We start from the raw sequence: 13,658 nt of genomic DNA, 5'->3' as shown, positions 1-13,658 counted from the left end.
ACAACAATGCATCGCGAATTCCCTCGTCAGCTCAGTTAAAAAGCGGCGTTCGGTAACTGGGCTGGTGTTTTAGCCCAGTTAGCGAACGGTTGCTGTACATTTTTAAAGGAAAATTTGAAGGGATTTTTGAAAGAATTCTTCTAGGATTCCCTAAGCGATTTCTAAGGTTGTACAAAAAAGCGATCATTTCACTATAAAATCGATTTTTTATAGAAGGCCCCGCTGTTTGACCTATCTTACCCCGACATTTTTTGGTTGACAGAAAAATAGACTTTTACTTTAGTGACTCAAAATGAAATAAAAAGTAGAATTTTTGTTATTTCATACCCTTTGGCATACATATTATACACGCTACCCCAGATCTACCCACTTCACTTTTGAGTAACCACGGTTTTTCATCAATTTGGGTCGATTTGATTTTGCAGCAGTGTGAACGAAACAGCATAAACATTCTGGGTAGATCTGGATTAGCGTGTAAGCTATTTTTTTGTATAGAACCATGTTGAAAAGTTTTCATTTTCATTTTGCAGCGTTTGGTGGGGCAATGAGAGCGCAAGTCAATCCAAAGCCGATAATAGAGAGGGTAATGGCAGAAGAGTCCTCGCAGACCACTTGAACGCCATGGGGTAGGATAAGGATGGGGTGAAGTGAGGTTCGGATTTGGAATCGACTCGACACTAATGCAAAATGTAATTGAATGCAAACTAGTCAATGATCAAAGGCTAAAATGATAATTTCAAGATTTCTAGTACAACGTTTTTCTAGTTATTAAAGGCAATGTTTAAAATGCAATGTCTTCTTTTTGCCTTGGAAGCAGCTGATGTGGTTTGAAAGGCCACTTAGTCATATAGTACAATTATAAGTTATTTAATGTGTTAGCTTTTTGTGACTACATTGAAAATATAAAAAAAATTATTGCGTATTAGTGTTCTATTTTTGAACTTTTATTTATGTAGAATGAAAATTAATTGACTTTGTTTGCTCTGAGTGTAGGTTATGCGTTCGTCAAATCACTTTGTTTACCTAAGTCATTGTTTCGTCAATGTTTTTAAGCTGTGTCGACACTACAAACTCAATGTAAGTTGTATCATGTAAAAGTGGAAACTGCTAAAGAACTTAGTTTGTTCCATTATATTTTTTGTCAAGGTTGCCTATAGCTTTAAACTGTTCTAACAAGTAGCTTTATCGTTGATTAATTACGGTTATTATCTATTAAATTCTAATCAAGGTCAGCTATAGGATTCACTTTTCGGTGGCAAACTAAAGCTTCATCACGCCTATTGCCTATCTATTTGTAAAAATCATCGAAAATGAAGCTGTTATAAGATTGCTCATATACCATCATTATAATGTGTGGTATTTTTTATTATTGCTCTTCAAAGTGAGGCATAACAAAATAAAACTGGCACCACGTTCCTAGTTTTGAAAAAACTTCTAATCAGTGAATCCAGCAGTCGATTTCCTACGAATGTCTTGAATACTTTGTTTTTCAATAAATGCCTAGCTAGCTAAATGTAAGCGTGGCTACGACTCAGCGTCACAGGGAACGCATCAGAAAAGTATTGCCGAAAAGAAGAGAACTCACATCATTATCACTGATGAAAAAGGCCTCTGCCTGACTGCACTACCATTCAAGGCTCCAAGACACGATGTCCGTTGGATCACATGCAAATGCCGTAAATTAGTGCGTCAATGCCAGATATGTAACGCGGCACCAAACAAAAATACTCAACATGTGATACCACCACGACAGGATATGTCTTTGGTTGCCATCTCAGTGCTAATGGCGTAAGCCGACCCACCGCGGCAAGGTAACATATCCGAGGGGAAGGTATAGAACCATGTTGAAAAGTTAAACTAAAATGTTTTCGTTTTGAGGCACTGAGGTGACCCATCTTGCTCCATACTACCCTACTTATCATTTTCGAGACTTTTCATATGAAAAGAATTTCGGATGATTCGCCAACAATTTAACTCCACTTTTTCAAATTTTTATAGAATTTTATTCGATTTTTTTGTCTAGTGTACCTAATTTGCATTCTTGTTTATTCGTCTGATCTCTGAACTTACAGTAATTTAAATTATTTCACATTAGATCAATATGTGTACGTGTTTGCATGGTTTTGTTCTGTCTGTGTTTTGCACAAGCGGGTCTAGGATCTCTTTCATAAAGAGTCATATATTGGAACACCACAATGCTGCTGTTCCCCATATCGCCACGATTACGATTCTACTTCATTGTATTCTTTTGTCAAAGATGAACTATATTAAGGAATTTTGCTTTTGTTTCTCTTTCAATGTTTAAAATTTCTATCGCTTAAATATATACGTTTTACTGCACTTTTTGAAGTTACTGCGGAGTACCAAGTTAAATCTAAGAATGGTATTTTTGTGGTTTTGTATTTCATTGATTAATTAATTATGTAATACCTAGTCATTTCTACGAATATGCTTTTTTATTTTAATTGTTGTGTAAATATGAACATTTGTATCGTAAGCTTATTTTCAATCCATTGCCACTCGGTTTACACTGTCTGTCTCAATCGGCTTAAATTTTGGGCACTAATTTGATTTAATCATTCCTTCCAATGTAAATGTGCAAATCACTTCCCGTTCGTGACATATTTAATATCCCTTTTTAAACTATGTCCTAACAAACGATAAAAACAAAACAAACTTGATGTCTTTAAAATCACACTCTGTACGGTTTCAAATTTCTGTATTGTTGCTAAGTCAACCATATGCACTTGGTATTCGTATGTGTAATTGCCACTACTTACAATCTAGGGGAAATAGACAAACATAATTAGATAAGTATCTAATTCATACTAGGAAGTGAGAATAAAATCTATCTTTAGATTGATATTTTCTTTTTTTTCCCTCTCTCTCAAAAATAAATAAATTTAGGCTGTTTTGTGTTAAAAATATTGATTGGTATTACTTTGAAGATTTGGATTTTTGTATCCATTCCCTTCTTGGCCTTTAACAAGAAGACGTGACGAAACGGAGGCGCTTTCCCCTATTCGAATTCTAACAAAAAATATAGTAAAATATTCATAAACGTCTCCTATTTGAGAAATGCTTTCAATAGCCATAACTAATATCCTAAGCAATTCTATATGTTTGCAGCTGGCCTCAATTAAACCAGCTCTGAGTGATAGTGCTCTGTGTGTCTTCGAGCATTTATAAAAAAGGCTACCGATTCTAAATCTGTGTATGATTCATTACACATATCAAATAAATACAATGATTTAAACTCAATTTTCTCCGACTTGTCACGCTTTCCGGGATGAAAACTCGTCTTTCTTCTTCCTGCACCGTGGCAATAAAGTTCATGTGGGTGACTGGTATGTGCTATCTATCACGTAAAATGAGACGGATTTTGACCAATGGATATGGAAACGAGGAAAATTATCTAAATAAAACTTTTATGATTCTAAAAACGAAACATTTTGGATGTTAAATATTACAGTTGCTAGGATTTGAGTATCCATCGATACTCTACTACATCGGATAACATGATATCTCACAGTTGGGGGATATCGGATTTGACCCGATCGCGCTTAGAATACGTAGTTCTCATCGGCCATGTCGATAGCCCACCGGAACTTATCCCGTTGCGTTTTGTTGAAAATCTTCTCGATCGGGACGTCAAACTTTTTGCACCTATTGAGATGGAAGAGGATTAATTAGGATAGATTGAAGGTCGAGGGAGATGAATATGGACAATTTATATGCCTACTCACCATGCAACGGAAATACGGGGATCGAGATAGTTCAGCTTAGATGTTCCAAGGGCGATGGTTTTGTTCTCGTCCTTGTCAGTCTCTTGCAGTTCGAGTTTCTTCAGTTGATCTTTAAGTCGCTCCAACTGCTTTTGCTTCTTGTCCTTGGCAACCTTGTCCCTAACGTTGCTCTTCTTAAGGTCCTGTGGAAAAACGGAATAATGTTACGTTGTTGGTATTTTTCGACAAAAAAAAAGAGTTTGTTCTTGTTGGCGAGCGAGTGGAACAAATTTCAATATTGAAATTTGGCCTAAATATGCTTTGTTCGGTTCATTTGAGCTATGTTAATGTGATTAAAACATAATAACAGGATCTCTTCAAAATGAATCCTTTCCATATTGTTAATTCATAAAGGCAAAAATCGCCATAGAAAACATTGACCATCTTGCAAAATATATACAATAATTAAACCCGCTTCCAACCAACTACAAGTTAGGAAAAATGTCTTTGATTGAATGCAAGTGGAATACGATGTGAATAGTTTTCCTGAAATCAGCGGAAGTAGCCGTTGTTTACATTTGTTTGTGACTTTTGCTTTTATGAATATTGCAAGTTCGCTTTTTGTTTTCTTCGAAATATGCACACTTAAATCATTTCACAGATTTCGGTGATTTTTGCTTCAATTCACCGAAATCTTCGGTAATTATTTCACCGATTTTCTGCGGTATTTTCCTTTGTTCAACTGTCAAAACCACCAAAAAATCTGTAAATTTTTTACCGAACAGTTCTGCTGTTGAGATTTCGGTGAAATTTCACAGAAATCTGCGATTTATTTTAAGTGTGTGTGGAACAACGTTTACCTTCAATTCACGTTCACAGGTTTCTACCGCATCTTGCTTCTGTCTGATCTTCTCCTTTAGATTGGACATGCTCTTCTCGTGCGTTTTCGGGACAGCCCGTTGATGGTTACATAGGATAGCTACGGCACGATTCGCACGATTATATGCCAGCAACTTTTCCGGAACGGTCATTTCCGGGTCAGTGAGTTCTGCAAGCTGGTTTTGCAGCGTAAATGAAGCGTTGAACGTACGGAACACTTTGGCGGTGAGGCCTGTAAAGTAAGGTATTGTTAATTAGTTTACCAAACAATTTCAAGAAATACAATGTTACACACCTTCCATAAGTTCACGAAGATGTTCATTCAGTACTGAGGTGTTCAACCGATCGAATAGATCGTCACCAGGTTTCTTGTTCTCCTTGAATAGTTCCAGATTCTTGAACACGCGTTTCTCAACCTCAACCTCGTTGTAGTACCGAATTGAATCCTTACCGAGGAAGTCAAATACGACCACATTCTCCTTGCCGTTCAGTTCCTTGTGCAAATCAATGTGCTCAACGCGCAGCGAACAACAACCGACCGTATCGGCCTGATCTTCATCCTTTTCGTTACCAGCTCTCAGGGCGAGCTTATCAATAAAATACAAAGCCACAGCACGCTGCCGTATTCTCATCTCTTTGCTCTTCCACTCATCGCGATATGTGTTTCGAATTTTGTCGATGTGCTTGAGCAGCCGCCGCGCAGTTTCGTATTTTTGCCAATCCTTTTCGCCCTTCAGTTTGGAACTGGGATTCAACATCACGTATTTGACTTGCCCTTGAACGTTCTCGGTCCATGAAGCCAACCATGAGACTGAATTGTCATGACGTACTTCCTTCCATTTGCGCCCATCCGGTGCCTTAGGCCAAGCACTATCCTTACCACAATTGATGATCACATCTTCGGGTAAAACGCGTCGCTTGACCATACCCATCTTTGGGTGTTCTCCGCGACCACGGAACAAACCCGGTGGTTCAATACGGAAGTTTCCAATTTTCTCCTTGTGTCCATCAATAATACAGGTGCCGTATTCCTTCACCAAAGCTTCGTTCTCCTCCTTGAGAGCAAGCTTTTGCTCCTTCGTGCGGTTACGATTCGCTTCGGAAATTTCGGCAAAGTGTTTGTGCATGTAGCGGAAGTTGCACTTTTTGAGATCCTTGATCTTGTCGCGCTCGGATGAGGTCATCGATTTGCGCCAGTCTTTGAAAAAGTTATCGTTGAAGGCATCTTTCGACGTGTAGTCGTGCTCCAACATACGGGCATAGAAGCCGGCAATCTCCTCTGCATCCTGTGAAAGCTTAATGACCTTGCCGTCGTACTCAAATTTGATTTTTTCTGGCAGCGGGTCATATGCTGGTGCGAAGACCGGACCTTTGTGTTCCAGAGTGTTCCATTTGACTCCATCTTCGCGCTTTTCTTCCTCCCACCTGGAACAAGTAACAAGAACATTGCGTTTAGATGTGGACAATAGAGATAAAAACTGTAGAAGAACGATTGTCGCTGTCGTCACTTATGAACTATGTTTTGCTATGATACGAGCTAAATGTCATCGCAAAATCTATATACGATTTGCCATGTATTCAACATGTTTTGAATGAGAACAAAGAGAATCGCAGCAGTGACAGTCTACGTCTACAGTTTAGTAGCTCTATGGTGAGGAATCAACAAAAATATTAAATAGCAGGGGATCAACCTCTTTTGAGAGCGCACCAGTTGCACAGTCGAGCGGGCTGTTGCAGTGCTTGAACTATGTTTCGTAATTGTTCCGTTCCGAAAGCTGTTTACCAGTTTTTGGCAGCGAAAGCCCCTGCATGTAACGTAAACGACAGTCCACATTAAACTAATTTCAGTTGTTCCGATTACATAACATGCTAAGTCTGGAATATCTCAAAACTCGCTGCATGTGAACACAACAAATCGAAAAACACGTTAGTTACTGTACACACGCAGAATGTATGGACACCATTTTTTGCGATTGACATTTCAAGACGTCAAAAGTATGCTGTCAAAATACCTGCTTCAAGCGATAGAAGTGCCAGTTCGCGACTTGTGGTGAGCACTGGAACTAAATTTGAAAACAGATGCACATTCGTCATAGAAGATTTCAACTTGACGTCATAATTTGTTCTGTCTGGGAGCTTGAAGTAAATTGCAATCGCTTTCAAACACATTTTCAGTGTCAATTCAGGTACTTAAAGCAATTTCAAATTGGATTACAGTGGCGTCTCCAGCCGAACCCAACCTAATCCGAGTTGCTTGTAACATAATTAGTCCTGAACCTCCGAGGATTGCGAAAATTTCATGATTCACGGATCCGTTTCCTTCTTTGCAAACAATGTGTTAATATTTCTACATACCACTTCCAAACTTCTTCCTCCGGTTCCTGTTTCTTTTTGCGACCTTTGGTGGGGCTGACAACCTCCTGTTTTACTTGATTCTTAACCTGGTAATGAAATACAAACAAGAACAAAAATTATTGAAATGGAATGTATTCGATGAAAAAAAAAACTATTTACCTTGGTCTTGGTTTCCTTCTTGATCTCCTGTTTGACCTTCTTGGCTTGTTTCTTCTTCTTGGCTGCCCCATAATCCTCATCTTCTTCTTCGTCAAACTCCTCCGCTTCGGACTCGTAGGCGCGCTTCTTCTTTTTCTTCTCTTTCTTGTCCTTTTTCTCGGTCTTTATCTTTTTCTTCTTGTTTCCTTCATTGAAGTCTTCGTCGTCGTCTTTTTTCTTGCGCTTGGACAAAGGTACGTCATCATCAGAATCTTGCTCCTGCTTCACATCAACTTGGACTGGTTCCTCCGGTTCCGCCTGCTCAGATTCATCATCTTGGTCCGGATCTGGTGCTTCCTCTTTGATTACGAACTGTGACTCATCCGTCCGGAACTGAGACATCGAGTAATCGCAGGAACTGGCTTGTGAGATGCTCAAAGGATCCTCCTGTTTCATTTCAGTCACATCTTGAGATGATTCGTTGCTCACAGTACCGTTGAAAGCGGGCTCCGGGGTTTCTTCAGGCTCTTCGATTTTTAATGCAGGCTCTTCTTTAACTTTTTCGCGAGGTTTATCCTTCGACGAAGAATGCTTTTCGCTGCGGTCCCGATCTTTGCGATCTTTATCCTTATCCTTACTGCTACTACTGCTGGAATGCTTTTCTTTGTCCTTGCTGCTACTACTACTACTGCTTTTGCTTTTATCCTTGTCGCGCTCCTTGTCCTTGTCTCGAGACGATGAGGAACTACTCTTATGCTTGTCCCGATCTTTGTCTTTGCTGCTACTACTGCTGCTGGATTTTTCTTTATCCTTGCGATCCTTGTCCCGCTCGCGATCCTTATCCTTCGATCTCTCCTTATCCTTTTCCCGTTCTCTATCCTTGTCCTTGGACCGCTCTTTGTCTTTATCCTTGGACCGTTCCTTGTCCTTTTCTCGATCCTTATCGCTTCGGGAGCTCTTGTGCGAGCTGCTATGACGATCACGGTCCTTATCCTTGCTGCTACTGCTGCTGGACTTGCTCTTATCGCGATCTTTGTCCCTATAACAACGTTTTAGGAAAACCATTGAATTACTATTATTTGGCACGAGTTAATAACGCTTACTTCGACGAGGACGAGGAGCTGCTCTTGTGCTTGTCGCGATCCCGATCCTTGTCCTTCGAACGCTCCTTGTCCTTGTCCCGGTCGCGATCCTTGTCCGATCGGCTCTTGTCCTTCTCGCGGTCCCGGTCCCGATCCTTGTCCCGGTGTTTATCCTTGCTGGAGCTTTTGTGGCTCTTGCGGTGATCATCGCTGGAGCCAACGCCGCCCTCCGAGTGGCCATTGCTCACCCCATTCGGGCGGTCCGACGATCCACCGTTCACTTGTTTGTTGGCGTCATCCTGCCGGCGAAGAAACGGATTTAGTTACCAAAACAGTACTTGAAGTGAATAGACAAAAAAATAAGGTATTTGGCAATTGTCTTCTTCTTATTATTGGCATTACATCCCCACACTGAAACAGAGCCGCCTCGCAGCTTAGTGTTTATTAAGCACTTCCACAGTTATTAACTGCGAGGTTTCTATGCATTCGTATATTATTAGGCCAACACAATGATACTTTTATGCCCAGGGAAGTCGAGACAATTTCCAATCCGAAAATTGCCTAGACCGGCACCGGGATTCGAACCCAGCCACCCTCAGCATGGTCTTGCTTTGTAGCCGGGCGTCTTACCGCACGGCTAAGGAGGGCCGTGGCAACTGCGATGTGAATAAATTCTGCAGAGAGCGGTTTTATTCTTCTTTTTCAACTTAGTATTCTATTAGCATTTCCTTAGTTATTAGATTTTCTATGCCCGCCGTTGCACGAGTATGTATCTTGTGTGGCAAGTACAATGGATACACTATGCCCTTGCTATCTACGGATTGGCAATCCTACGCCTTTGCTCGCAAAGCTACTGGAGACCTCGATTTGATACTCGATGATGAACTTTCAAGGAGTTGTATACCAATCATGCGAGGGCTTATGAAAAGAAAAGGGCTGCCATTGGCTTACGCTCCATATATTAAAAATGCCTAAAAAAAACTAAAGCCTCGCTATATAAGAGCGTAACGTTCATTTTCCATGTCAGAAGATCGAAACGTCTACTCTCTAAAATTACAGTATGATTAGTTAGTGAGGACTTCCTTGAAAAAATGTTCCCTGGTGTGGAACCCCCATCTCCAAAAAGGTGTTTCTTCATATATAGGATTTGTACAGTACTAAGGGGTGTGGAGTTCCCTTTTAACCATCCAAGTTATGAGAGCTGCTTCCCAATGACCATTTGAATAGTCGTGAACAAACGGCTGAGTGTTGATTGTCGCGGATCTACTGCTCGACCAAATAGACTGTCATTGTCTTTTCCCGTGAGTTTCCCAACAGTTCGGCACCAACATTTCAAAAGGGCGAAACTGTTTTAGTAAACAAAAGCTTCTCACGTCCCTGGTGGGCTAATTTGTGCCCATCCACGCATTCTAGCGCCTTATAATGAAAGAAGAGGAATCGCTGCTTCCATCAGTGGTGTTGAATTGCGTGGGTGGGCTCGAATTAGCCCACCAGGGACGTAAAAAGCTCTTGTTTACAAAAGCAGTTTCGCCCTTTTGAAATGTTGGTGCCGAGTTAATATATCACCAGGAGCTGGTAAAGCTTCGCTTTTTTCCCAAATAGAAATACCATGAAATCAACAGTCATTGACTTATTGCATGTGTGCACAAAAGCTGTAAATTTTATTCGATGATGTATTATACATTGCATTTAATAAGGTTAAAATCTGAATTTGATTACGAATCACTACAAAATATTAGCGCGATGCATAAACTTAAGAACATGAAACTTTTTTTTTTTTTTTTTTTTTTTTAAGCTTTATTAAAGTGATTAGAACATGAAACTATTGAGAACCAGAGCAACAGATCCATAGCCCTGGTGAAGGAGATTGATTGAGATTGTTGACCTTGGCCATCACGTAAAGAATAATGCTGAATCACGCAATTATCGGGAAGACAGCCATGATAAAGGTAGCCTACAAAATAAGTTCTCCTGACAGAAAAGGAAAACGAATTAAAAACTAAACATGATTCGAAATTCACATATCTGACACATGTGTTTCGATTACAAAATCCTTTATAAATCTTTTAGTTTCAAATTAGTTTTTTAAGAAATTCGTATCTAGGACGCTTTTTCAGTTGAAACCAAAATTGTGTTCATTGGTAGAACGTTCTATTTGCCGAATTAAACGCAAATTAAAAAATGATACATATTTCGGTTACCGGGTAAGAATCGTTGTACTTCTCAATTACATACAATAATGAATATATGACAGGGAAATAAAGGCCGGGACGGGAATAAAATATATTGTCCAAATAAATCAACTCCCTCAAGCATCTTTGTAATATATAACATTTCTTATTGAACACATATTAGAAAGTTGTAAAACACTATCTAGCCATGCACTGCGAACTTCTGATATTTATATTCAAATTAGCAAAGACATTTCTCATTATTATAACCCAGTAACTGGTTACTAGCTGGCAATCTAAACATATTTCACACAAAAAAAACTCAATCGCAACAATAGCCAATATAGCCTTTCTCGATTTTCCCCATTAAACGATGCTACCAATATAGGACTTTGCCAGAAAACGGTGAACGCAGTACGCTTTTTGCCACCACTCTGCCTATATGTGCAGCATACGCGAGCAACACTTGTGAAAATTCAAAGCCAGCCACACTCGCACCAAACTATAAAGTACCAAGTCGCTGCCCGATGCATGCTAAATATAATAAAGTCCGTCCGCCTTGCTCTACTCTACGGTGCATATAAGCAGCGAGATGTTGAACCCACCGCGACTGACGGCTTCATCGTAGTAGCCGTGCGCTCGTTTCAACAGCACAAAGAGCGAACAGACAGCCACCCTTCGAAAAAGATGTGAAATCAATCGGAAATTTTCTAAGTGTCGGAAAAATCCGGGACTTGTCGAAATTTTTTGGCTCAAAAAGTAACCGAACCTCAAATGATGTAGATTTTCACGAAACGAATTTCTGTCCTATTTTCAGCCCAAAATATGCCTCCTAAATTGAAATATTAATTTTCAAAGTTTTACCCTACTGCCATTCGACGGCGACGTGGGACTTAGTCTCCGGACGCCATTTTCTCTTCATGCACAGCACTTTGACTCTGGCACATATAGCAGCAACCAAGCAGAGCAGACGAAAATTTTTCTAAGTTCCAGAGTGCTGTGCTGAGACTCTGCTCTATTTGCGAGATGTCGACCGTAGCAACCCAAATTTGATAACTATTTCTAGATCGTTCCCAAATCGGAATTGCCTCATTAGTACCGTTCTCATGTACGGGGGAAGTGACACCTGAATTTTAATGGTACTAACCTGCGAATTAGTCGCTTCCACCTCGACACTCATTGTCCGAAGGAATCGAGAGTTGCACCACAAAACCGAACCAAATTGTGCCCGCGGTCTCTACACCAGACCAACACGGAATGAAGCAGAAATTTTTACAAGTCCGAGAATCCACACACTGTGAGTCCGACTGACTGCTGCGATCGTCGTCGCCTACCTTTCTTTATCGCACGGCAGTGAACACTACAACCACAACAAAGACGCCGTCGACGTTTTGACGGGTGTCAAAAAGTGCCGAAAACACGAGTTTGAAATTGCAAATTTTGTCCAAATTCGCTTCGCTTGGTAAAAAATCTGACTTTATTTAAGTAGTACTTGGAGGCAATTGCGAGTTGCCTTCGAATTATGAGGAATTTTGAAGGAAAATATGCAATTATTTGGCACGAAGAGCACGAAGGACGTACATCACGACGGGAAAGCACACTGGCAGATACGAGTGACAGACTGACAGCATCAGGCAAGTTTTTCGTTTTCCGTCAGCAAAGACACAAACACTGCTGACAGACAGAAACGACGACAAGTGCACTGTAAAAATATTCACAATATTATCACATCAGAGAACATCAGACGTTCATCTCACACACTAACTTTATTTCGATGGAAATCAACATTTTGCTGAATTTTGCTGTGCTGTAAATACAGCAACACATCCATAGTAAAATATTTTGAATTGATTCTTTAGCAAAACACCCTGACCAAAAACTGACAGAATCTTTGCTCGATTTCCAGCAAAATTGCAGCCGATTTTTTTTTTACTGAATGTTCAGGACACTCAGTTTTTATTTCTGCCGCTCGGCAAAATCCGCACAGCCGCCCGCATAATAAAAAACAACATGTTATATGGTCAGAATCATTATTACGATGTAAGATATAGCTTCACAGTTTACGTTGCGGTTATCGAACACTTTTCGATCGATTCAACCATAACTGCTCGACATCATCACTAAATGTCAACATATAACATGTTGTCTCAAAATGTTCTTTATTTCCTGCATTATATGTCAACATTTTATCATACTGTTGAGCGAAAATTTTGCACGCGAAAACAGACGATTTTTTATGGTGACATAACTTAACAACCCATTCAACATATTGTTATTTGTCAAATAACCGTACCACAAACTGTTAAAACTTTATATGAGATTGTTCATTTACAGTTGTAAAGGATACTGTTGTCGACTGCACGGGAAAATATCCATGTACAGTTTGTAATTATGCGGGCGTGTACTCAGCAAAATAGAAAACTGATATCCCGTCAAAAATGTGGTTTAATTAGGAAAGCTTTGATCACCGCGTGACTTTATCGAAATTAATTTATTGGCTTTTTTCGGTGATAATTATACTACTCAAAGCGAAAGGGAGTAGATGAAAGTAATGAAGATACAGATTCGATTGACACCGCAAGCGAGCGGTAAGTGTGAAATGAATAGAAACTGAAGATTAGCAGAGGGCCATATGAGAGAACAAGCATTGTTGAAATCGCTGTTATTCTGCCTAACGTCCACCCGGGAACGGCTTGGATAGTGACGTGGTGATCACTGTACCAAGACAGGCATCTGCCGGTATACCATCGTAAAGTCATATAGAGTGTTCAGGACACTCATTTGCGCATTTGCGTGCCTTCATGCAGCATGGAAAGAGAAACTCGAAGAGCGGGAAATGTTTGACAGCCGAGTAACTGCAAAATAATTTTGCTTATGGGATTGATTTCAAAATATCCCACTACTCGCTTGAGAGCAGAAAAGCGGCTCTATCCGCAGCACCCAGGTTTGATCTGTATATCAGAGCAGTGGTGCTGAAATATTTTACTTACTTTTCTGCGGAATCATTCCAAACATTGCCACTTTATTTATTAGATTTATCATACTTTTCTTCAAAAAATAACTTTCTATTACAATATCTTAAATGTAGAGGAAGAGCTCATTATATTTTGCTCATATAGCATATGACAAATCATGACAACGTCGATTTTAACCATACTCTTCTTATAGCCTATTCAGATTGGGCTATTTATGACTTTGTTAAGTGAGAGGGTATCCAATTATTACGAGGTGTTCAGACTGCAGCAAGATAATATATCTTGACGTTTCCATGTTTCCTCATTTGCACGCTAATACAGGGTTGAATTCAA

General features: G+C 39.9%; 1 protein-coding gene across 2 annotated transcripts; it reads right to left on the bottom strand.

Moving 5' to 3' along the window:
• Nucleotides 1-2,437: 2,437 nt before the first annotated feature.
• LOC134227788 (DNA topoisomerase 1-like) lies at nucleotides 2,438-11,941 on the bottom strand. Of its 2 annotated transcripts, XM_062709467.1 has the most exons (8): nucleotides 11,498-11,941; nucleotides 8,201-8,478; nucleotides 7,119-8,136; nucleotides 6,960-7,045; nucleotides 4,900-6,029; nucleotides 4,586-4,836; nucleotides 3,747-3,928; nucleotides 2,438-3,666 (listed from the first exon to the last, which is right to left on the bottom strand). In XM_062709467.1, exons 1-8 carry the CDS (start codon nucleotides 11,528-11,530, stop codon nucleotides 3,564-3,566), a joined length of 3,081 nt encoding a protein of 1,026 aa, XP_062565451.1. In that variant the 5' UTR covers nucleotides 11,531-11,941; the 3' UTR covers nucleotides 2,438-3,563. The 2 variants fall into 2 exon arrangements, with proteins under 2 accessions (XP_062565451.1, XP_062565457.1); XM_062709473.1 differs by lacking the exons at nucleotides 6,960-7,045; nucleotides 7,119-8,136; nucleotides 8,201-8,478; nucleotides 11,498-11,941 and adding an exon at nucleotides 6,296-6,526.
• Between the last annotated feature and the right edge of the window lie 1,717 nt (nucleotides 11,942-13,658).

The sequence above is a fragment of the Armigeres subalbatus genome, chromosome 1, assembly GCF_024139115.2.
Source record: "Armigeres subalbatus isolate Guangzhou_Male chromosome 1, GZ_Asu_2, whole genome shotgun sequence".
NCBI classification, from domain to species: Eukaryota; Metazoa; Arthropoda; class Insecta; order Diptera; family Culicidae; genus Armigeres; species Armigeres subalbatus.
Note: the sequence above shows the minus strand (reverse complement) of the source record. Positions and strands in the feature narration are given on the sequence as shown.

Bases quoted from the DNA above. Each gene is read 5' to 3' on its own strand.
- LOC134227788 (XM_062709467.1), bottom strand. From the start codon at position 11,530: ATGAGTGTCGAGGTGGAAGCGACTAATTCGCAG. The intron at 8,137-8,200 runs GTAAGCGTTATT...ACGTTGTTATAG, and splicing joins AGCTCCTCGTCCTCGTCGAA to GGACAAAGATCGCGATAAGA. The intron at 3,667-3,746 runs GTGAGTAGGCAT...CCATCTCAATAG, and splicing joins CCCCGTATTTCCGTTGCATG to GTGCAAAAAGTTTGACGTCC.